The 26,056-nt window shown below is 44.6% G+C and overlaps 1 protein-coding gene across 1 annotated transcript; it reads right to left on the bottom strand.

Moving 5' to 3' along the window:
• T265_10985 (hypothetical protein) lies at window positions 1-25,125 on the bottom strand (the record flags this gene model as incomplete). Its single annotated transcript, XM_009177517.1, has 8 exons — window positions 1-203; window positions 3,531-3,939; window positions 14,588-14,672; window positions 14,717-14,850; window positions 20,350-20,478; window positions 21,739-22,274; window positions 24,797-24,845; window positions 24,901-25,125. 8 exons carry the CDS (start codon window positions 25,123-25,125, stop codon window positions 1-3), a joined length of 1,770 nt encoding a protein of 589 aa, XP_009175781.1.
• Window positions 25,126-26,056: the final 931 nt, after the last annotated feature.

The raw sequence follows: 26,056 nt of genomic DNA, 5'->3' as shown, positions 1-26,056 counted from the left end.
TCAACCACCCAGACTATTCACAAAGGGGGCGAGATGGCTCAAGTGGTTAGAGTGCGGATTTACTGACCCGAAGTCCGCGGTTCGAACCCGACCTCTGCCTCTCGACTTCCCCTGTCTAGGCTTGGGCAACCTGGCAGTATCCCAGCCCACGTGCTTACTTCGCGTGGCATGGTAGCTAGGCGTCGAAAGGGTGTTACAGCTGACTGATTATTTTTTATCTACTCACAAAGGACCGTTACAGAGGGCTTACAAAGGTCGCATCTTATCATCAATTGTTGAATTGAGGAGTCTACTCATCACTATGCTGCTTGTCTGGATTATCAAACAAACATCTGGCAATTTGAACAAAATCGCACATGCCATAAGCAGAAGGGAAATTTACAAAAACGTCGACTCTATAAGGCGCTGAACAAGTGAAGGGGGTTTTATGTACAAAATAAAGGTCAAGAAGTCATTCTCAGTGGAGTCAGACTCCGTTGTGGGTTGGGCGGGACTGTGAGCGCCGGGTCGATTTGTCTAATAACGGTTGAAGATACTTGGTGAACCAGAAGTACGGGCAAAATTTTTCCTCAAACGAGAAAATCCGCTGTAAATGAATCAATGGTTACATCGAGTTTCGATACCGAAGCCACATAGTGTAAAGCATACTGCAACCATTTGCAAAACGGAACGTTCTAGTAGCAGCAGAAAGAAGCCGATAATGAGTGCATTACAAGCACATCAAGAATGAAGTGCAAGTCGATGACTAGGTAGTACTATGCGTGTTCACAACACCATAATTTCCTGGAAAAGCAACTTTCAAGATGACAAATAAATAACAAAGGCTACATTAGCTCAACTGAGTAGCGGCACTTCTTAAGGTACCCAGATGTCCTGGCTCAGCTCGTAGGACTAATCAGGAACACAGGAAGCAACAGATTCAAGTTGGACAATACAGATAGAAATATTTTGCTATAAACTGTAGGAATTCGAATGGAAAAGTTAGTTTCACCATCATCATCATTGACAAAAACACATAAGTAATAAACAACGGTGATTATTTGCCATACAACCGTGAGAAAATAAATCCTTAGTGGAGTGGAAAGGAGACTAAATAAGACGCCTATATCTTGAGACAGCATATCTGGGAACCACGACAAGCTAAGGTGCCAGCTACGAAGTTTGAGAACTTTATCCGACAAAAGTTCAACGCGCAACGAGAAGCAAACTTCAGCTACGTGGTCTGGCTAGGAAATGATAGGGTGCAACCCTGGGAAAACTTGTTTTCCACATCCTGCGGGGTTTCTAGCCGCGTACAAGCAGAAGCAGGTTGTTCCAGTATGGACAGTGCGGAATCCCACAACACAGTGTGACTGCAGTGGGTTTCATTTCATCTTGTCATGTCATACCATGTCCCCAGCAAACTGTTCACTAACAAGAGATCGAAACGAAAGACAATACCTTCTTGGATATAGAGTGATTGGTCTTACGTAACATAGGCTCCAAGCACAGTAACCTAGTGACGATTCTGACTCATTACAAAGTTCCGATCAAACATCCCCTTGTTGCGTACTGGTTGAAGCCTGGTTTTCTCGGACCATAAAGTAAAACCCGCCTTGCAGTTGTTCTGTATACACGATTCTTTAACTTGCACTCACTCCAGAAGTGATACAGGTTGTCGAATGCTGCCCGCACTTTAACTATCCGCGCGGTGGCATTATTTGCCATGGAACAATCACGACTTACGGAGCCGCCAAGATATGTGAATCAATCGACAAATTCAACTTATTTATACAGAAGCTACAGAAAGGTGCGGAGACCACACGGAATCCTACAACCGGTGTTGGAATGACTGACCGAGGCATATGATGGGCATACTTTCCTGAAATCTCTATGGTAAAAGTGAAAGCAGTGTGGGAAATGATTCCGAAGATGTTTTGACAGTTTCATCCATTAGACCACCACTCCACCGAAGAAGCCATCAACAAACACATCGGGATCTATCCCATTCACCGGCCACTAAGAGCGAGAGAACGCCAGAACCACAGAGCTTAGAGCTGCAAAAGCGACCAGACGAGGAACTCATAGGAGAAGCAGGAAAGCATCGTTCAAACGGACACATCAATTAGATTGGAGGAGGCACCCAACCCAGGCACCAAATCAACCGGCGGACGCAGGGACACTAACCGCCACGGTGGAGGAAATAGGGCGGTACAAGCAACCAATCAAATTAGAGAACGGCAGACCACAACGCAATGCAAATCAAGGCCAGAGAGAACAAGCTACTAAAATTACAAGGCACTGGAATAACTAATCAACACAAAGAAACACAGACCACAGCGCAACAAAGATCACAAACGGACCAACAGATTCACTAAATTCGTTACACTTCAAGTGGCCAATCACGTCAGAAGATAACAGATAGCCTTCGACTGCTATATAACCACACGCAGGCAAGGAAGAAGCACCCACCCAACTGCGCACTGATGATGTCTCCTTGTATGGTGACGAAACGTTTGCGAGCCAAGCGCCAAGCTCGGCGAACAGATCAACAGCCACCTGATCAACAACCAATAAACTCACCCGAGCTACCAATATTTCACCACATTACCAACCAACCTCCAGACGATCGAATGGGTCTGGTCAGTTCGTTTAAAGCATGTGTCGTTGCTGATATTGAATATTCAAAATAAGCATATCAAAAACAGCAATCTTACCTTTGTGTGATAGCATACTTGAGGATTCTGTGAAGGGCAAATGTGGAAAGATGAAGAGAGGATTTCGAAAATAATGCTGGTAGGATGTCAAAAGGGGACATAGTAGACCCTTCCAGACAGAACGACATGAAGTTGTAGCACTAAGAAGTATGATTGCAAGACGGAAACGAAACGAGGAAATCAACACTAGTTCATGTGCAACTCATTTGTAGAGCGATTCGTTGTTGAGTGACACAACAAATCTGCAACGTTGGTTAGGGTCGACAGTCTTCCTGAATATAGTTCTGACGTGAAAAATCCTTGCACGAAGGCATTTCAAACTGACAGACCACCAAAAAAGCAAGTCTTGTTTTTTTGTAGATGAGAGTCACTGCATGTGTCTGTTTACGTACACAGTGCCCATGAAGCAATTATTCTCTTGTGTAGCCCAACTCCCATAACTAGCAAATAAGTAGTGATTGCTGAACCAACCGGTGCTCGCTCAAAGACATTTGAGAGCGTTGGACGACACCAAACCCACGTACATCCATCAGCTGACCGGCACTAATTATTTTGGGAACCCTCATATGTCTCAGACTGATCACTCTACTAGTTTTTGTCCATGCCACAAGAGGCAGTGAAAATCTGACTCTTCTGGACAGGAAAGTTTGTGCTGATGGCTGAACAAATTTGTGCAAACAGTACTGGCTACAACACATATCACAGCTCTGTGATGATGACCTGACCTTATGGCCAAACACTTAGTACGCCCTAAATTCAATACGAAGCAAGGGTCCTCGACATCAACTCGGTTCAACCAGAGTCAATTTACCGTGAGTAGCAACTTACCTTAACTTTCTTGTTGTTCCATAGAGTCGGAGTCCTCGGAAGTAGCCTGCACCAGAGACACGACACGAGGAGAGCTGACCGGATCGTAGATTATTGTACACGTTGTTCGGGAAAAGTCCAACTCTTTTTCCAGCTGCTGACAGGCTAGTTCGAACTCGGCCAACTGGGATATCAGGTGGGCCTTCTTTGCCCCAGACGCGTCTTGGAAAACATCCATTTTGTTGTGCGTAGCCGTGTCGTGGATATTGAACGGAGAGGACATGCTCCGATTGGGACTGGAGTGTGAAGACATCACTGCGTCCACAGGAGGCTTGGGATCTTTGGATTTTATTGTCGGTGGAGATTCAAGCCACGAATGCTGATCCAGTACATCATAGTCGACAAGCTTTACATGAGATCGTCTCTTTTCCCGTTTCTATTGGCGAAAAAGGAAAGATTGGCGGGGAAGGCCTGACCATGGTTCTAGAGTCAATAACTGATTGCCTAAAATATATTGCTTGCCTTGTAAGGTCGCGTGATCTGTTGTGTCACCCTGGAAAACACTCTGATCACCGGCTACCTAAGGTGTGAACTACGGGACGAGGACTACCTCAGACAAAAAGAGGAGATACTTACCGACAACACTAAACTGTTTACTTGAAAAGTAACAATTATTGTCAAGACAAACGTACCATTTCGAGAATGTAGCCCAAAACACCCATGTGAATGCATTCTACGCAACTGTAACATACATGCAGGCAGAAAAAGTAGACACGAGAAATCGTTCTTCCTGTCTCCAGGAGTTGTACACAATTACAGCCCCCAAACACACGGTTTCTGTCCTCAAGTTATTTCCCTAGGCAATGCTACTTAAATAACTTTTAACTGTCATGAACGTCGAGGGTGACAAGAAGGAGGAACACTGGTGCTTCACTGCCGTACAACTTGTTTGAAGAAAGACTTGCAACTAAAAAGAAGGGGAACTTAGGGCGGTCAGGCCACAAACACGTGAGGTATCTATAACACCACCGGTCAGCCAATTTGGACGGAAACTGATAGCATAAACGCTCACCTCTGTGCCACGATATCTCTTCAATCCCGCCAAAGGAGTATGGACTAGCGGCTAGATCAGTACACGATAGCTTGTTCTTCTAGATATGATTAACAAAGCGGACATGTGAATATCGGCATGATATTTTCAATTTCAATGTGTCACACAGTTGACGGACTGAACGAATGTACAGATCGATACCGAGAAGAACAGGTGCAGTGCAAGCCGTGTTCATGCAGGCCAAAGTAGATGAGACGTTAAGCTCAGGCCTTTTCTGGGCACTTGTACTCGGCCCGGTACACGCAATCATCAACGGTTCGAGAAAAATTAACAAATGAGGTTTTCTAGACGTTGTAATCAGTTTAGCAGCTGCGTTGATACCCATCTCATGGCTAGAATCCATCAAGTGATTGATGATGAAAGATATTGGATTCCGTTGCAGAGTATAGTCACCCTGTATGAAAAAGCTAAGCATGTTTTCGACATCGGATAGAAGCATTCCGTAGACTTGAACCCGGTTGTCGGCTGAATTTCGCTTTCCGGCAGGGCGAAGATCAATGGGTGTCTCATCAATGATGCCTGTTGTGCTCTGCGGAGTTATTCGATATTGTGCCGATAATTTGTATAAGCGCAACTGCCTAGGGATTTCGCTTCGATAACTCCACTTTCACAGTCACGACGGATTTCTCCCACTGGAAATGAGGCGGTAATGTGGTCAACATATATGCTGTTATGCAGAGGCCACCTCAGTAGCGAATGCGGCACTATTTTCATATGCGAGTGCGACGGGAACTCCATGTGACGCAAGTGTTTCTCGGTCGATTGCTGGCATGCTTGACGTAAACGTTGCTGTCCGTGACTCAATCCATTTTCGAAAAGCGCGCCGACTACATCATTCTACCACCAGGGTCCACAGTAACCAAAATGACGGCCGTGGCAAAGGTGAGATGGGTGTAGCTGATGATATGGCTTTGTTCCACAGACTACCGAATTCTAGCTTTGATGTCTTCATATATTCCAAACCACCCTACGTATACCTTCATTCCTGCATTACCCAACTAGTCCGAGCCTGGTTCATGTAGTATCATTTCGCAGTACTGTTTGAGGGCAGCGAACCACGGTCTCATAAGAGATAGGCATCTTTGGCACTTAGTTTAATTCTGTGCTCTCGATGGATCTGTGGTGGATTTATGACACCTTCGGACAATTTGCTCGATCTATCTGTGAAGACTAGCTACGCCAAGATCCGTTCTTAGTGATGGTTTCAATTCTACAAAACCATGCACCCACGTAATCAAATACACCATTTCGGTCTCCCGTAGAGTGTGACCGGGATATAGCACAATAGTTTCTTCTGACAAGTATCGCAGGCGATAAGAATAGCCCGCGAGTTAGAGTAACCGTGGTGATGTAATCTGCTGGATGGGCTTATCCACTTCAAGAATACCAATTGAACATTTACGACCTGTATGAGTCTCGAAAGCTCGCCTGAAAAACCAGTAACGGAAACGCGTGTTAGCTAATGCAACCAAAAGGGCGCGTTGACTATTGGGCTGGTTCATAAACTCAAGAGATCCACTTGACATGTATTTCCTCTACGGAGTCGCGACTCAATTTCCATTCAGCCTGTCCAGCGGAGCTATCAGGACACTTAACTGTTGGGTCGTGGTTGTTCCTGTGACCCAAGTTCTTTTGGATGTCAGTTTTTTAGAGCACAGGTTTGTAGGATTCTGCCTGTTCCCTGAATCTTGGCAGACGATCGTACACAGGTTATCCGCTATGGGCGCTGATTGTCGCCAAGGGTTTAGCTTCTTCGGTCGACAACGATCACTGGTAGACATGTGTCCAACCCATCTGTGGTAAGCCTTGTCATCAAATTTACGAGCCCTCCCCGCTCAAGGACGGATTTCCAGTTCTTGAATTTTTCTACTGAAACGCATGGGAGCCCCCCAGACAAAAAAACCGACCACGATGCAGATGGTGTTCGTACAACAAAAGGTAGCACCATCAAAAACATTGTTGGGCGGACTCAGTTCAATTCACGGGTAGCTGTACTGTAGCCGTAACTTCGTTTGTCATTTTCCCGCAACTCCAGAATGTTGCACAAAGCTGCACTTCTATAGAGGATCATCTTACCATCTGTATCCAGTACTCATCAACTGCACACTCGGATGCTTGGATGAAAATTTGAGTCTACCATTTTTGTTAGGAGAGCCTACGCCAACTTGCACGGCGCATGGTGGCCTCTGTTCCGAGGTGGACAACCTTCAGATAGATATTCATTCCTACGATAAGTAACTGCATCCAAACACCTATCTAGAACATCGCTGTCAAACGTTTTGTTATGCCAAATTCATGCAATTACGGTTGCACCGGATTTAATTCAACTGGCCTGGAAAGAAAGGTCAGATAAATGGATTTCTAGTTGTGATAGATGATAGGTTGGAGATAAGGTATCAGCTCAAATTGAGGGACCGCATCGCAACGGAATCAGATGTTCGTTAACTTATTGCATCGGCGAATCGGGATACGACATAGAACGCGTTTTCAAACCGGTGAATCGGTTGTTAGCACTCATATTTACTACAGCTAGTATCATTTATTTTTGAAGAGCATGGTCACAAACATAAAGAGTGAATGCAAGCCATGAATGCGAAAGGGCAACAGGAGCATATGAGAGAAAAGAGAGTAACGTCTCATTCGAATTCATGGCACTAACAGTTCCATTCAGATGAGATGAATCCCAAAGTATGTAAAGATTTTGATATGGAAACACGCGTCTAAAGACCAACAACCGAAGAAAGGACAAACAATGGTGAATGCTCTTCAAGGCGCGGTAGGCACTAGCACAATCAAGACTCGCACATCAGGCACAAAGTGTCCGTTATACTGGGTCTGGTGTGAGATAAAATGGCAAACATGTATATTCAACGCGTGGTGCCATGCATAAAAGTGTCATAAGTACACAGAGAGCCCACAATGGCAAGCAAACACAAGTCACTGACTGCGACCTTAGGAAGTCCCAGTCCAATAACAGCCTTAGCGGATTGAGGAGAGCAGATCCCTCGATAAGAGATGATCATCGGTTGGTGAACCAAAAAGTCGAGATCACAACCGATGGTATGTAGGGCTGAGATTATGGCGAGGGAATATTCATCGGCACCATACTTCTGCTTCTTCTCATTCCACAGTCACTCCACACCCATCCGAGACTATGCTAACGTCCATTACAGTTGCACTTGTTCGTGGTTCGAACCCGAGCTCTGCCTCTCGACTTTCCCTGTCTAGGCTTGAACAACCTGGCAGTATTCCAACCCTCGTGCAGCCTTCGGGTGGCATGGCAGCTAGGCACCGAAAGGGTGCTACAGCTGAACGATTTAATTTAACTTATTATTAACTGCACTTGTGGGTGTTGACCTGCAAAACATTTTCACAAGCCCCGCAGGAGTTTCGAAGTGCCGTCATTCACCAGGAGTCTTGTATCGTAGTCTGGAATCGTAGCAAACAAAAGTGGATCGGGATACCACAGGATTATTGTCAGTTCGACTGATATCATCAAATGTATTCGCTGTCAGTAGAGTAGCATTTTCCCGACAGACTCCACGTCTAACGAATGGTCGTAGACAGTTTTGAAAGTCAACGAACTGTAGGGAGCGCTGCGTTCGATCATTTCTTACTACAACTTCCAAGCGATGCTGAATGAACTTGTTTATGAAGGCTCAAATGTCGATTTCCAAAGTCTGGCTGGGATGATTTCATCGGCGGCTGACTGAACTGTACAATGGCGGGGGGCTTTGGCTTATACTATGTGGACACGAAGAGGTTTAATGTTCGGTAGGTCCAACATGACTGAGCTTCGTATCGGCTCGTAGAACCACGGAGACTTACAAGAACGGTTAGTTTAAATAGGTTGCTACCGATTTCATTTACCGCAGAAAACTCATTGAAACATACAGCGTAGCCGTTCCTTGAGCCGGGTCCCAAAGATTACCGAAGAACCTGTTTGTTTCTGAGTACGTCTGAATCGCGCCATTGTAATGAGTCGAGTAGGGCATGTGATGTGTGCCGTCTGTACTACACTAGAACCGCTCGGCAGACGTTGTTCAACCCAATAGGAATGAATCTATCAAGTCTAGGTGAACGCGGGATTAACAGGCACAAGCGTATCGGTGTAGAGTCAGTCAACCAACCGCTTAAATATTTTGGTGAAAACTTCCAGAGTGAGTCATGAAGTGGTTGTTCACGAAGTCCACAGCTCGTGGCAGCCTCCAGGATAGCGGATACAGTGGCACATGCTACCACGTCCCACAGCAGTTGATATACTGAGAAGACCCGTGACACATGCTTACGAAATCACTGTCATTAGAAGTCCCACTAGGGTAAAGAAATTCCCTCTCCCGACACAGGCATGTGTGTCGGTGGAATCCAACGGGCAGGCGAATCTCTACACAAGGAATGTTGTATTCCTCCAGCGAATCTACGCCACTCCTGTCTTGCCATAAAATACAGAACAACCGGCTGTGTTAGCTGAAGCTTGCAAGTAAAGTGGAATGTAGGTATTGGTTGTGCTGTTTATTCCTCTCACGGAATCGCGTGGGAACCCACCACACGATTGACAGCCAGGGTCTAGCTGTCGGACCTGTATTGTATGATAGTAGCGCCGCAAACCAAGAAAGTCCTGAAATCAGTGGTGAACACAATAAGACTGCGAAGTGCCACTAGTCACATTGATCTGAGCACTGACACACGATAAAAATGCGGCCAAATTTGACCCGAGTCAGTCACAGTAGATTGGGTTTTTGGTAAGCCAGTGTCAGGTGTGAACAGAATGCGCCAAGGGGGTACCATAAAGGTCCCTGGGGAGGTATAGTTATTTTTTAGAACATTTCGTTTCACATCCACCAAATACTTTCATCTGCATACTAATTTCCATTTAACGGGAAACTCTACTGAATCTAGCTGAATCCCTCGTTTATAATGGTCATTTTTTAAATGAATATACTGCACAGGACAGTCCCATATTTCAGTTGGTACGACATTCGAGATATCACAATACACTGCCTGGACGTGAAACACCGCTCATATGGTTACTGAAAACTCCCCGTTAGCCAATGACCAGTTTTGTCTTTTTGGAGACTCACGGAGTTACTGTCAGCCGTATGTTCTACTTTAACCCAGACTGGACGAAGTCTTCCAAATTCTCAATTCCACGCTAATTTGGTTTTGACAGGAGAATCAACTGAATCCAGCTGAATATTTTGTTTATAAGGAGTGAAAACGATCGTGGGCGGTGAAGGATCAGTGTGTTACGTCCGAAGGATCTTCATCTTTTTTCCGTGTGCGCCTACAATGGTTTTCCCACTCATCAGTCCGTAGTGCGCGAATTCGCTCTCCAAACAAATCCCACAAAGTTATTCTCCTCTGACCTACATTTACACGATCAACTATTATCCAAGTCACCTATCCCGTAACACAAAATTTCCAAAACACGCTACTCCCTGTACGTGGGCAACCTATTCCTGAGATCTATGCAGCTTGGGTCAAGTGTTTTACACCAGGAGCTGCTGGCAACGTGTCGAAATTTGGTAGCTCGGGTGATTTCATCGGATGTTGATCAGGTGGTTATTGATCAGTTCGCCGAGCTTGGCAGTTGCCAGGAGTTCTAACCACTAGGACAGCTCGAGATAGCTCAGCGGTTAGAGCGCAAGCGTACTGATCGGGAAGCCGATGGCTCGAATTCAACCTCAGCATCTCGACTGATCCTATCTAGGCCCTTGTGCTTCCTTCAGGTGGCATGGCAGCTAGGCACCGAAAGGGCAAACGACTATCATTTTCATTCTAGCCACTGACTTTCCATCTTTACTTATTATTTATTGCAAGTGCAATGTGAGAGAAGAATTAAATCATAAATCCTAAGCGAAACTGGACAAAATAGATGAAAGCATATCTCAGCTTCAGACGCACGCTAGAGTTCACCACTACTGAACTCCAGTATACGAGATGGAAAAACCATATATTGTTTCCAAAGCAGATTGCAGCTAAGCTAAGCTCTCGCATTCCAACAACGGCCCATAGACTAGACAAAATTTTGCAGTCAGTCTTGACACGTTCACCCACATCGACAATGGTATAAAGCTTGTGGGCAGACAACCATCAAAAGTTGTTATCGACCCATCATTTTGAGCGTACAAAGAAATGCGAGGAAGAAAACGAAAAGAGTAATACAACCAAAAGATAGGCAATCGAGTAGTCTGTACTTGGTTACGATGTTGTCCATGGAATTAATAAAGAGAGACAATATCTGCTGACCTCTGTCATAGGTTCAGTTCAGCTAAACAGTCATACAATGTTCTTAAGGTAGGTTGGTTCCATCTGATACAATCTCGACCAGCAAAAAATGAGAGAACATGGAACGAATAGCTTTGAATTGAAGGAGAAGACGTAATTCGTCAACGGACATTAAGCTATCCTAGTCTTTCGATGAAGTGGAAAACTGGCAGCTACACCTTGAAGCTGGATCGTTAGTGGCTGTGTGACCGAATTGCATGTCAGTGCTACTCACCAGTAATGTGTGGAGTCGGAGGATCATCAAGTACCTTGCACTTGTGGACACGACTAAGTCTACTTATCACCGCTTTCGTACTTGGTTACCAGACGAGACTGTCCGTCTTTCGGCCGTTTCTACCCCGTAAATAGTCCAGCTGTTGCGCCCTTTGGCGCACAGCCACGCCGAAGCACGTACGAGAGCTAAGATACTGGCACGTTGCCTAAGCCTGGACAGGAACCATTGAAAAGCCATGAACCACAGACTTTCAGGCCAGCAGTTTTGCGCCCTGACTGCTGAATTATTTAGCGCTCACCTCCAGTAATCGGCTAGATAAAAATATCTCTGTGAGGTCCACTGATGTTCGAAGCAACGGCATAATCCATAGAGTTCCATCTTCATGAAGCCATTTAGCGTAGCTCAGCGTTACTATTGGAATATGCCCATCAGACGACGACGATGCTTTGGAGACGCTAAAAGTTACACACTAAAAAGTTCCGTACATATTCCACCTACAAAACGGCAACGACGGTGTTCAGTAAAGTATGGTAGAACCTCTCAAGAACGACGGAACCAGTTAAAAACGGTACTGGGCTGAGACGCCACAGAGAGTGCTATGACGTACCGACTGTCTATGATTAAACATGTAACTTCATCCCTAAACTTAGAAGTGAGCAAAAATCTATGGTGTAGGGGAAGAGAATGCCTACGTGAGCTTTATGCTTGCTAATTCTAAATGGAGTACCACATCGCAGTGACTTCAGCTGGTTATAAAAGGACACAAGTGGTTTCTGAAGGATTACACAATAATCCCGAGCAACTAGTCAAAATTGTGATAATATGCAAACAAAATAAGCTATCAGGATCATCGGGTAACCGATTTCATGCTCAGTTAACAGAGTATTGATAAACTTGAAAACACAGTAACAGACTGAAAGAAACTAGCCGTTCAGTCTCCTTCCGACCCGAATCGTCCTCCGTCAGATAATACAAGGCAAACAAGTTCGTAGTGTAGTCATATGCCATGTACCAGGTATGTAGAACTCGCGAAATGTATCCGTCGACTGGGATATACCGTCTTCGAAGAGTTGAGAGCACCTACTTCGACGTCCTTCATCAAACCTGAACTAATCGCTGTTCGAGATCGCCGAGCAACTGTAAAACGTCAGCATAGTCTCGGATTGGCACGGAGTGACTGTGTGGAATGAGAAGTAGCAGGAGTATGGTGCCGATGAATATTTTCTCACAATAATCTCAGCCCTATGTGCAATAGGTTGTGATGTCGACTTTTTGATCATCTCTTATCGAGAGATCTGCTTTCCTCAATCCGCCAAGGCTGTTATTGGACTCGGACTTCCTAAGGTCGCAGTCAGTGACTTGTGTTTGCTTGCCATTGTGGGCTCTCTGCGTACTTATGACACTTTTATGCACGGCACCACGCGTTGAATATACATGTTTGCCATTTTATCTCACACCAGACCCAGTATAACGGACACTTTGTGCCTGATGTGCGAGTTTTGATTGTGCTAGTGCCTACCGTGCTTTGAAGAGCATTCACCATTGTTTGTCCTTTCTTCGGTTGTTGGTCTTTAGACGCGTGTTTCCATATCAAAATCTTTACATACTTTGGGATTCATCTCATCTGAATGGAACTGTTAGTGCCATGAATTCGAATGAGACGTTACTCTCTTTTCTCTCATATGCTCCTGTTGCCCTTTCGCATTCATGGCTTGCATTCATTCTTTATGTTTGTGACCATGCTCTTCAAAAATAACTGATAATAGTTGTAGTAAATATGAGTGCTAACAACCGATTCACCGATTTAAAAACGCGTTCTATGTCGTATCCCGATTCGCCGATCCTGTTGCCCTTTCACATCCATCGATAACATTCACTTTTTATGTTTGTGGTTTTCAAAAATAAATGATAGTAGTTATTCCACATATATTATCTACCGTATTTTTTCCGAACCGCTAAGGGCATCCGAAGCACACGCCCATATGATATATTTCACGAAATACGTGCTACATTTCTCTTGGTGTGCGTGTGAGTTCTGAGCTGAGGCGTTGTGAAATTTTAAAAAAACACTATCTAACAAGAGTAGCATGATATCGCCAGGACAGCGATCCAATTTAACAGCCGTATGGGTACGAGTGGGGTTCACAGATGCTAAAAAGGCCGATTGAACTCTGGTTCAAAGACCGATGCTTTACATGTCATCTGATCTGTGCTAATCACAAACGGATAGACAGTACGAAAGCGTGTTAAGGAAATATGCTAACCGAGGCGAGATGGCTCAAGTGGTTAGAGTGCAAATTTACTGACCGGAAGATCCGTGGTTCGAACCCGACCTCTGCCTTTCAACTTCCCCTGTCTAGGCTTGGGCAACCTGAGTATCCCAGCCCTCGTGCAACCTTCGGGTGGCACGGCAATTAGGCACCGAAAAGGTGTTACAGCTGAACGATTACGATTATTGTTATGTCAACCAAAACTTGCTTGCTCTAGAGGGCTTAAATTTTCCAAACGAATTTCTTTGAAGAACTTAATGCTATATATTTAGGTAAAACCGTAAAAGATCAAGACGTTGCGGCTGGAATCAATCAATCAATCAATAATCAATCGGATCTGAGGAGATCTTTGCAGGCGGAGACTCGTTACTTCCAGCGTAAAAATTCATATAAAAATGTGTCAGATGTGGTCGGATAGGACAGAGTACACAGTATGCGTCCTAAGAGAAATTGAAGGTGGCTCATAAAAACAGCCACCCCAGAGAGGCTTGTCAGCACATGTTTACAATCGATGTCTCGCTGTGGCAGCTGGGATCCGGTAGAATGTTGGATTTTATTAGTTTCGAAGACCTACTGTTCTCGGTTAAGTAGGTTTAGCGGACAAATTCAAACAATTCAACATGTACAAAACCCAAACTGAAAATGTTTACCAATCTCAATCTCTGACCGCTTGTCTTAAACTTGTGACCAGGTCATCTGAAAGATGGGACATTGGCCTCGAAAGCTTGCTTTTTGGGACTATTTGCAACTAGTATCTCCTGAACACTGTCGAGGATTTCTGTGTGGGTGATTACTGGATTGCTCCCTTCCCTTAGACATTTTGTGCGCATATTTGGGTGGATGAAGAATTCTTCATATTTCAGCTGCACAAGCAGGCGCTTACTTTTTATAGACGTTTAGCGGACGTCTCATTAGAACTGATATGTTACTACAATCTTGAGTGACCCTTCTGAACATTCGAATTATCTACAGCCTATAACAGGGACAAATCGAATCTCTAGATCGGGAGGGTGAATCGCAGTACAAACTATCTAATCGAATCCACAACTTTGGTTACAGTGAAGCAAAATGGCATCCATGCGTGTTCTAAATTCCTGTGTGAAGTGCATGCCAACTTTGGGAGCTATAATTCCATCGCCTCCGACAGCCATGGTCCACGTGATACGAAAAGGTGCCAATACAGTATGGTAATGAGACGTACTTTGGTTGTTTTCGGATGTTCACGTGGTCGGTCCCACTGGTAAATGGAATCTGCACGATTCTCATAGTAGAATCGCTTGGTGCTTCTAAAATACGCAATCATTGAGAAGAGCATGGAAGATGGGCATACCTATCCCAGTGACAGCTCCAAGGGCGTGGAAGGTTCGAGGAAGCGTAATTTCTCAGTTCGGCTTCCGCTTCTCTAAGTTTTTGCCAAAAATAATTAGAGGAAAGCTTGCCACAGAGCCAGTCTTCGAATCGGGTCTAGTCGGGAAGAGGAAACAGGACGTATAGTCAAGTAACGGACCGAGGGGTGTTGGAAATCAAGATCAGATAGGTCGATTAACCAGACTGGTTGTAATGAAAAAAGTCTGAGAGCTTCAAACCCAAGGAACGTCTAAAAACGTCCGTGAGTGGTACCCTGACAGCAACTGACGAAGTCAACTAGAAAACTAACAGGTTGCATATCAATGGTTTTACGCAGCTCATTGATAGAGTGACAAGAGAGTAGGCGAGCAAGCGAACTTGCCACACACACCAACTGGACATATTCTAGGCATATTTTCCAGTATGTTTATGGCAAATAGTAAAAACAGTGAAAGGTTGATCATGCTGCTGTCTGGGATATTTGTACTACCACCAGGCCTTACGTGGCTTGTCATTCTAGGTCATTTTGGCTAAATTCCCAGGAAGTCACAGCACGTTATAAACAACCCTTCAGTGAAGGTCGGTCGTTGTTTGTCGAGACAACAAGGAAGTCACAGCACGTAATAAACAACCCTTCAGTGAAGGTCGGTCGTTGATAACACGATCTTCTATCGCTTTACCCTGTCTTTGCGGTGTACTGAAAACCTGTGACAACGGACCCTCCCATTCTATGTAAACGACTAACATGCGCAATGGAAGAGAGACGCTGAACCTATTCAGAGCCTCTACTGGGTATTGAAGTGGCCGACCTAGGATTCAAGGTTTGTGCGGCGAATCAAAGAAAATGAATGAAAATGACCCGTTGTTGTCTTGTCGAGACATTAGTCCGTTGTTGTGTCCAGTATGGTCATCCGATTCTGTTTGAAATTGCATTTTTATATGAAATAAAGGACAATAAGTGCCAGTCTAGTACAGTCCCAGTACTGGTCCATCGACACAAACAAAAGGATCCACCTGTTAACGGAACCGAATCGTTTGAGCTCACACATCAAACCTCTCACTCAAGATCATGTATCTGGTGACAAGGAGCACCGAAAGACGTTACCCATAAGTAATCATCATTAGTGGCAAAACAAGATCGATGGCTTATGCAATCTGTGTTTTCTAGATACAATCACCCATAAATGTCACGATGTTCATCTCAGTGTCCCACAGCACCGAATTCTCCCAAAATTCTACTGTAAAATGGAGTGGATGGCGAAATAAGACGATAACACTATACATAAGTATGACACTGTTAAAACCAAAATACACTGACAACAGTTTAACGAAATAAGTATGCAACCGGTTTGAGGGGGAAGTTTACATAGGAATCTCCCAAAGAGATGGTCACGATTAGAAAGCAGTGGTAAGTCTCTCGTGGGTGTGACCGTTTTCCAAGGTGATCACACACTGCGAAACGCTGTCATGAATTCTATGGGGAAACGAACCACTTTCGGAGGGTTGGTGTACATAGGAGGGATGCTATAAAGAGGACGAAAACTATCGGAGAGCAGATAGTAGTGGACAATCCAGTGGGGACTGTTCATTACTAAGACTCCTACCGGAAAAGTGTCTATTTTTCGACCATCTTTGTTGCCATAGACAGCAATACCAACCCTGGTGAGACACAAACATACAAGGATTATCTAAAGAGTGTCTAATAGGGAAACGCTAATGACCGATGCAAGCTGAACGCAGTAGTATGGTGATAACGCCATGATAACGAGTTCACTGAGGTTTCTGGATGTTAATTCACTTGACAGATGGATGGCTGCAGCAATTATTTCATTCTAGGACAGTAAAAGTTGCCATTCCCTTGGTTTACCATTTGGCGACTATCTTACGCAGAGCGATGAATCTCAGTCACCCTAGTCACTTAGAGAGCCACATTGTGAATGCTTTCTGGTGTAGTGGCCTGCGTATGGTGGTGCCAGTCCAGAATCCGGTTTGCAAACGAAATGCCTAAGCCACTGTAGTTAGTGTCATTGGCCACTCTATGAAAAGCGTACGAAAGTGTGATAGTGTCCTGTGATATAAGGCAAAGACGCGCTGCCTAGCTGCCAGCTACTTAGTCTGTCTAGGTCGCCAGTCACAAGCCCATACGGGTTCGACGGTAGGGTGGTAGACTAGAAGCCTTGTTTAATGTCTGATGGAGCTGCATGGTTTGGAAGGGAAAGGAACCAAGTTGACTTAAGGATTCCCTGTTGTAACCAAGTTGACTAGGCTGAGGGCTGTGTTTTGGGGTAGGCTTGGCCTTCTTCCGAATTTTTTTTCGTAAGCATCACCCATCCTAATTAGGACCACACATTTTCCACTGGGTAAGGCTGTGGGAAATGCAACCGCTAAGTTAGTGTACCAAGGGACTGGCAGTCTAGAGAAACTGTAACCTAATCGCACAAACGTGACGTGAAGTGTATACACCGCTTTTTCAGAGATTTTTGAAGTCTCAAACGTTCCGCTACACTTGTCCTTCCATGTCTTCTAATTATCAAATAGTTTCTCCCACCAACCTCGACTGCATACGTCACACACGAACGTGCGTTTTGTATGCCTTGCAGCGCTACAGCGGTCATTTCAGCTTCCTCCATGCGCACACAGAGTTTCTCCCACAACCTCGACTGCATACGTCATACACGAACGTGCGTTTTGTATGCCTTGCAGCGCTACAGCGGTCATTTCAGCTTCCTCCATGCGCACACAGACGAGTAACTATCCGGTGGAGGGCGAAACGCGGTTCCGCAGTGCGAAAAATCAACTGTACTGACTGGTACGCTCCGGTTCAACTTCCCTTGTTTGCGGAGTCAGACCAGCAACAGAGCCATATCATGAGGTGCAGCATAGGCGTACGTGGTGATCATGCTTCCTAACAAATACAAGGGAAGAGGGGATGATGTCAGATCACAACAAGTCGATACCGAACTGACTGTAAGGGATTGTTCCAGTATGAATGAGATCACTTCTGCTTCCCCACTTCCACTTTACCAGACGCACTTCAAACCTCCAAATTCTCTAAACCAATCGGTACGAAGATACAGGGAATATCTTCCAGGGCTCAGGCTTGTTGCCCAATTGTGCTATTTTATCAGTAAGCCACCTTGTGAAAACCATGACGCTCCAGTTGCAGCGCACTTACCGCCTCTGCAACCAGTTAGGGGGCAAAGTCTCTGTTCCCTAGAGTTCGAAAGCATTCCGTGAAGGGGACGTACTCTGATGAGCTATGGAGTTTTTTACAACCCTAAGGACAGTGTGATCGAAACGCTTACCAGATCGGCTGATTGGTTGAGTCAATTGAGTAAACGGGGTCCACAAGTGCAAAAATAAAAACAGAATCAACTCCTATGTGCTAGATATTTACAGATGATAGGAGAACACACGAACTATCATAAGAGATCCAGACATCCAATGGAACGTCTCAGATTGTACGAGTAGAGGATATGTGATTGCGACTTGCTTTGCTCCTGTGATGATTCAGGTTACCGGTTGATAGGCCATTTTGTGTGGAACCACAGGAGCAAACAACAGCAACAACCAACAACCGTTGAGCTGCAGCATCTTTTCGGTGCCTAGCTGCCATGTCATGTGAAGAAGGCACGAGGGGTGAAATACTACCAGGTTACCCAAGCCTAGACAGGAGCAGCCGAAATGCTGAGTTTGGGTTCGAACCATGGACTTTCCGGTCCGTAAGTTAGCGTCTTAACAACTGAGTTATCTCGAGCTCCATTCGAAATGCGTTTTGAAGGATGCGAGGAACTGAATACTAACTGGAAAGCTATTTTGGACCACTTGGTTGCGCAACCTTCCTGGTTCCTTTGCGTTCAGTCAGGAGTAGCCTATTTGTGACATTTAAAAAACTACAAAGGTTACACAAGCTGTTTCTGAATAGTAATCTTAAGGAAGGGTTTCAGGACCCAAAAGCAATAAGTACCACTAGGAGCAATTAAATGCCTTAAACGACTTCATATCAACCGAAGCCTGTAATGAGACCAACGTGTGAATTCGGTCAATCGGCATGCTTGTTTTGATTCTGTTCAGCTATGTTCATGCCTAAATGCCTCTAATATTGTGTTCAGTGAGATGAAGCCGAAATGTTAACGACTCGTGATTCATCTTCTGATTGCCTTGGTCAAAATCTAACAACCCAGGAAAGCGAAATCTCAAGGGCAATAAAAAAGCACGTTTAATCCACTGCCATAAAAATTACAGTCAGGGTGACGAGGATACACGAGATAGTACACTTTGTGTTTCCCGCACCGACAACCACATTCAAAAAAGAAACCAAAGTTGCAAAAAAAACTTGTTCGTTATCGTTTTCCGTATTGACATGAATGGACAAAAAACCGGAACGAAATCTGAGAACATCTACGTCCTATCAAAAAAAAGACTTGACTCGGTAAGAAATTATTTTTCCCTTTTCCTTAAATCCCAAATATACTGTGAGTCTGCACCTGCTGACTGAATGAGGGTGTTAGGGCGATTTCCAACCTACACCAACCAATCCACTTCGGTCAGTCCAGACGGAATCTCTTCTCTTCCTTCACTGAGTGATAATCTGCCTTGTAGTCTGCCTCGCCCCGTACCGTGAGTCATCGGGTCATTCGGATCAATGACAGCCACCTTATACCATCTACGAAGACTCCCTCCATTCAGCTTGGTACAGATGTGGTTTTTGGACTAATCTCGATGTCACCGATTTGTTGGTCAGTCCGATATGTGAACATCTATCATTTTTCGATGCACTTGTGATCCTAACTCATCTGAAGCGATTCAGGAACTGCTTTAAAACAGTCGAATGGGTCACCTACATATGTTGCCGTTCCGTTTGACAGGAACTACCATAGCCCAACGTATGTGACCAACTCACTTTGAGCTCGAGACAGCTCAGTAGTTCAGACGACCGGAAGATTTGTGGTTCGAACCCAACCCTGGCACCACGACTGCTCCTGTCTAGACCAGGGGTAACCTAGAACTATTTCAATCCTTGTGCTTTCTTCAGATGGCACCGCAACTAGGCCCCGAAAGCGAGTTACAGCTGGACGATTATCATTACTATTACTAGACACTATTGTATTGTGTCCCCACGTGAGAAGTGAATACGTCTAACCAAAGGACGCGACACTTTGGTTGAATTTTTCTTCTTTGCAGGTAGTGCAGCAAATTACTCCATGTGGTGGATGAGTTCGACTGATGTGAACAGGATTTGTGTGGGTACAAACACCACTTCGTTGAGTTTGCACGTGAATGCGTTTAATAAGACGGTTCCATTGCCTTGAGTCCACCAGCGACCTTTGGTCACTAGTGAGTTGATTTGGACTCCACGTATTACATTAATCGAGCATAAAATTACCATTCCAAAAGTCAGCGACTGGCAACTCCATCATATAGTTTTTCATAAACAATTGTTCCCCACGAAGAAGACTCATCACCCTCTAAAAAACAGATCACAAACCCTCCAGCTGGACTATCCAGGCGAGGACAACTATACTTCATTTTAGATGTTCTGTATTGCAAAGATTTGAGGGAACATACTACTCGGAAGCTCATAGGGTGTATCAGTGTAGAGTGTAAACCACTCACCATTAGTTGTATGTAACGTGTCCGAAGAGCATCCAGCGAGTCTGAATTAAACTCCAAAGCGGTGAACTGATCGAGCAGAGTTCGGGCCGACGCCTCCAAAGCTGATTTCTTTGGTCTGTGCTGCTGATTCTATGAGCAAAACGGGTGCAACAAAGTATAACAGGAAGGAAATAGACAACAAATGGTTGTATTACAACTTGGAAACAAAATATCAACTGGTGAACTGTCGAGCTGTGATCTAGGTTGGAAACTGAAATGCAACAAGCACCGAAAGATAGATCATCACAACAAACCAGAATGTGTAGGTACTTCTAGTGAAGATAACAGGAAAGGCTATGCCACTGTCCAGGAAGTGCCCCCTCAATGGATTATTGTACATGTTAGCCCCAGAAACCAGTTTCCTCACGAACAACGCGATAGATGATTGAGCACTTTATAGTACTCCATTGACCATCGACCCGATACAGTGATATTTCACAAACGAGGTTGAATTATTAGGTTCCTTTTATGCCAAACACTAATTTTCCGGAATGATTGAGTTCAGTGGGATGAGCGGATGCAAGATTTGGAAATATAGATTGTTTCAAGCAGAATGATGCCTTGCGGTCACGGAACATAAGGGTTAGCCAAAAGGAGTCAGGGTGATTCACATTCATTTTACAAAAAGGACAAAGAACCGAAATCCGTGAGTTCAAATTGAGACGAAACAAATGTGAAAATTCCTAATCTGGCCATTGAAGGTTGATGGCGGCCAAAATTATGATTGAATTCAGTACAATGCCAACACCGGTTGAATTTGTTTGACCACCTATGTAATATATGATAAAACATGACTGGGTCAATAATTGAGTCCAAACTAACGGAAAGCGGTTCAACCTGGATCGCTGAGTCTATCGAAAATATCATTGATTGGGCGTCAACGGGGGATGGTGTATCGATCAACCAACCAACGAAAGAAGCCTTTTTAGACAAGACGTTTTGAGTCCCGGAACTTCGCGAAGCTCAGTAAGCCCTATATTTCGATAGCTCTTGTCTAACTTTAGGAAACTCGGTATCAACTCAGCTCACACGTTTCCTGAGGCAAATGCATGCCGAAATGCATGCCAAGAAAATGAATATCACGTATAAGTAGGGAAACGCCTGGTTCGTAGGAGTGAAGGGAATGGGAATCCTACCCCTATTTCACGCTATCGGGATTTTAAAATGATGAGGTTGCAAGGCCGGTTGCAGTCCGATAGCTGTATAGTACAAATTTTCGATGTGTAGCTGATTTCTCGTGGGATGTGTTGATCATCATCATCATCATCAACGACAGTTGATAGAAAAAATAGATCTTTCTCAGTGACCGCCAACATAACACAGTAAATCCCGTGCTAACCGTAAACTTACTTGGCAAGCCCAAGTAGGTGAGGGGCTTCGCTCAGTAGCGGACAAACGGTTTGGAGGGAGAGTTGGGCCGATAAAAGATTGGTCTTGTGAAGTGGAGTCTGGTAAATGATTTACTGGAGAAGATGCAGATAAACTGAAACCGCTTGGTTGGTCCGGAGTGTGCGTGGTCTCATGTATCTCTGTGACTTTTACAGAACGACTTTTGCTCTCCCGATCGCTGTCTGTATCTGAGGAATCACCATATCCAATGATCCCAGATAGTCCGTCAAGCCCTGATGTAGGCTGCTCAGATGACTCATTCTTCTTGGTGGAATTTTGTCGCGTCCGTGGGGAAGAGAGTGTTGGTCCTCCGCCGGAGTTTGTCTGTTGTGAATTAACAGCCTCATCGTCGGAGCCACCGAGAAACGCGTCGAATGTGGATAAATAGCGCTTGTATTCTTCAGGCATTACCGAGCTGATCTCCCCCGATCGAATGTGATGATAAGTGGATGACTTGGTGATTGGATCTAACCGAACGACCCACTCGCATCCAGGAGCTAATAAAGATGAAGATAGTGAGCACGGAGAAACAAACACAAAGTGAATTAGCAATGGGGTATGGCGGACAAATGGTAATTATTTGAAAAGCGATAGGTCCAGTATTGTTGCTCTAGTGAGCGACTCAAGCCGAACAAAGCATTTGAGGAATGCCCACAGTCAGTCAGCACTTATCATCACGCAGGGCTATCTTGTCACCGGCTCTATTTGCTTTCTATACCAACTTGAAAAGTGTACTTGGATAAGATATGAGGATCACATTGCCGCTGACTGAGCATGCTTAACACGAGTGTGCGCCTGATTATTCAAACGTAACGATCTCTGTGTACACCGAATATGGCACTACATCCATACAACTGTCGTGGGGAGGTGTGCGCAGCTTGACGATATTCCATCCACTGTCGCCAAAACTATGATAAACCATTGTCCACTGCCTCATAAAAATTGTACCAGATATCTTGCTATGACCTGCTTCAAACTGAAAATAGTATGAATAATTAGGCAAAACCTCCCTTAAATTTGTTAGTTGAGTCGCTTCATACTACTGTTTTGTTTCTGAGGCTGACCCAGAATTTTACACATACCACCCTTTTACCCGTTACATTGTATGGTTCGCCCTCCGTTTTTGGTGGATAGCGGAATAATAACCATAGCTTCAGAAAAAGAGATTTTTCGGCTTTGATCGAATACCGGTAATATGCCCTTTGGTTTTCCGGCAGATGGACGGACACAAAAACGCTTACAGGAAACTTCCCAAGACAACCTTTGACAATGTTCAACTTGCACTTCATTCAGCTATGGCCTGATGCCTTCCGAAACACCCGCTGCACGGGATCATTGTGCGTTCATACGCAAGAGCCTTCGCATATAAAAAAACAGTGGTTCCTTACCTCGCTCGACAGTTGACCTCAGAAACATCTCTTAAAGTCGAACTTTTATGACCAATGCGTACCCGATTTATCTACCATCGTAAGGCGTTTTCGTGTAAACAAGACTTCCTTACTTTTCCTCCGGTTATTCTAGGAGTTCGCATCGATGTTCACGCGCGTGTAGGTTCCTGTGTCCCGAGTATAAAGATTTTTTTCTAAAAAATCTTGCAGCAGTGATGAACGAAGGAAATCCCTACTCAGCACTATAGTGACAGTCATTACTGATGCTTAAATCCCATACATTTAGGAAATAAATGTGGAGTGAAAACCGTACCTAAAAAAACAGACCGGAGTGAAATGACCAATACCACTAAAGGCCAAAGGGGCAAAGCTTCTTTGCATTCTTCGCTCGTTTCGCATCATCATTACGGTTCTAGTAATATAGAGTTCTGCACGTGCAGTCAGGCAAAAGGAATATGGTGGGATGTTCGAGCAGCGTGCATTACGGATCAAGTAAGTTCCGAAAAGCAGGGCCATCAATGCGCGGTGGCAGGTCACACTTGAACGTGCAAATGTCAGACATATGAGACTGCTAGCATGATTACAAAAGTCACATGGAGAAGAAACAGTCCAAAGTTGACTCAAGGCTGAGGGACAACGAAATGAGAAATGGACCCCTGGAAGGTAGATCCTGGAATTTGACAGTCGAACTAGTGACTTTGGAGAACGTATTTTAATATATCCTCTTATTTGATCAGAAAGCGCCCATGATTGCATGGGCACACCTGTTTTTATCGGGTGTTCAATTGAAGTCTGTCCATCAGAAAGCCTAACCAAACATTGTCACATCTCGGAGAGAAGCAGACCATCCAAAGTTGAGTCAAAACCGTTGCAGTGGAAGTAAATCAACTGAAAGCTAGAGGTAGGTTCACGGGAAAAGTATTATGTAAAACAACTTCAGGTACAGGAGCACTAGCCAACTTTAATGAATTCCTTAGATAGTTCAAGGGCCGGGTTTCAAGTGCATCCTAATTGCCGTTCGACAGTTTCTTTCGGATAGGGAGTTGGACGGAACCGTTACTATTGCTGTCAAACTCAAAAGTTGATCTCACATGTAAAATCCATTGGCTAGGCATCTTTATGACTACCTCACTACGCGCCACTGCTACGGCATGTCTGTGGGTACCGAAGAGAGGTACCAAAAATATGACGACAAACGAGGGACCATCGACTATCAACATCACCTCCCACTTTGGACAGTTAGCCACTCTTCAAGACCGAAAAATACGCCCACTATATTGTTAAACTGTCTACTGTCGAGGATACTGGGATAAATTTTGTGAGGCTGTAGAAAACTGGGTAAAAAAAGTACTTAAAAACGGGAATTCAGGAAAAAGGCGTCAGAATTATAAGCGGTCCATTTTACGTATACAATAAACGGAGAATTAGTCAGATAAACATTTTGGTTAGGTCAAGAAGATGGACCACGGAAGAGGAAACCTAAACAACAGCTTTGAATTTGAACTCGCGGTTAATCTTGTCCCCTATACATACCATAGACCTCCATCAGCCTGAAAAGTTATACGTTTAGTTAAAATTGGAAGACTCGCTTGGGGAGCGAACATCAGTATAAAGTAAGCTAGAAAACTTACCGGTTTCAACGGCATGATCATTGGTAAAAGGGTTGATGGAATCCACCTCCTATGGGCACACAGATATATTGATTGAGGGTGTCAATCGTAGTGAAAAGGCTTACAGATAGGAACTCTTCTAGCTGTGAATGTAATCCATTGCTCATCCGAACGGTCGACATTTGCCACGGACACAGTTCCTTGTGAATGGAAGAGAATAAAAAGCGAATCACGAGAAATAAGACAGAATCAAACGATGAGATGAACAAACAGACACGCGACATGAAGAGCACACTAAACAACACAGAGATGAACTCCCCGGAAGAATACCTTCCATCGGGCGCGTCCATTTGGTTGAAGCCATGATTTCTCTACAGCAATCAGCTCCACGCGTTGTCCAGATGTTGACCAGCCCAACAGCCCCAAAACTTGTTTCCATAGACGGCAATCAACGTAACTAGCACCAGAAGCATTGTGCCTGGTTTTCCAGGAGGGAGAAATTTGGTGACAGCAATTGAGATAACTTACAGAGTTGCATGCCTCCAGTACCACAAACGAGTTGACGAGCATATAGCTAGACTCGAAATAGGTGCCAGGATTAACTGTTTCCCATGGGTAGCGGTAAGCAGGACAAATCAACTAAACAGTGGGAAAGTGTGTCAAAGCAAATTTCGATAGGCTTTTCGCCTATCTTCGAAGTCTACACAAGCGCCACTTCAAAAGCGGTATAGTGGTATCGCAAGATCAAACACCCACATGTGTCACCACAACTACTTTAAATCTCTTTTTCTGACGGTTACATCACAAGCCACACAGTTTTATACAATCCAGAGTCAAATGGCTACGCCAAACGCATAATTGAACCATATGGAGACCTTCTGTTATCCCACAGGTAGACACTGCCACTCAGACCGTTCCAATCTGGGATTTTTCGCCGTGCATTTCTACCGAATGCACCGAAGACGGTTGCCTAACTGCGTGCCCCTCGATTGGTTCGATCGGAGAGTCTGTAATCCATAAAGGAAACGTTCCTTGTCACCACGCTTCGTGCTTGGTTCACGGCTCGACTGTTGTTACCCTTTAATGTGGGAGGGGAGGCTATTCACCCCCAAAATCCACAACGCTGGACATACTACATGGCAACTCAGGCGGAGAACAAATGAACACTCACTGTCTTGACATGACACCCATATGTAGTTTAATCACCCAACACCTAACTGGTACATCATAACGTATATCACACCTGAACATTCCAGGCCCTTTGGGCCTGCACCCATCCAG

This window comes from Opisthorchis viverrini, assembly GCF_000715545.1.
Source record: "Opisthorchis viverrini unplaced genomic scaffold opera_v5_438, whole genome shotgun sequence".
NCBI lineage: Eukaryota > Metazoa > Platyhelminthes > Trematoda > Opisthorchiida > Opisthorchiidae > Opisthorchis > Opisthorchis viverrini.
This window is presented reverse-complemented; position numbering and strand designations above follow the sequence as displayed.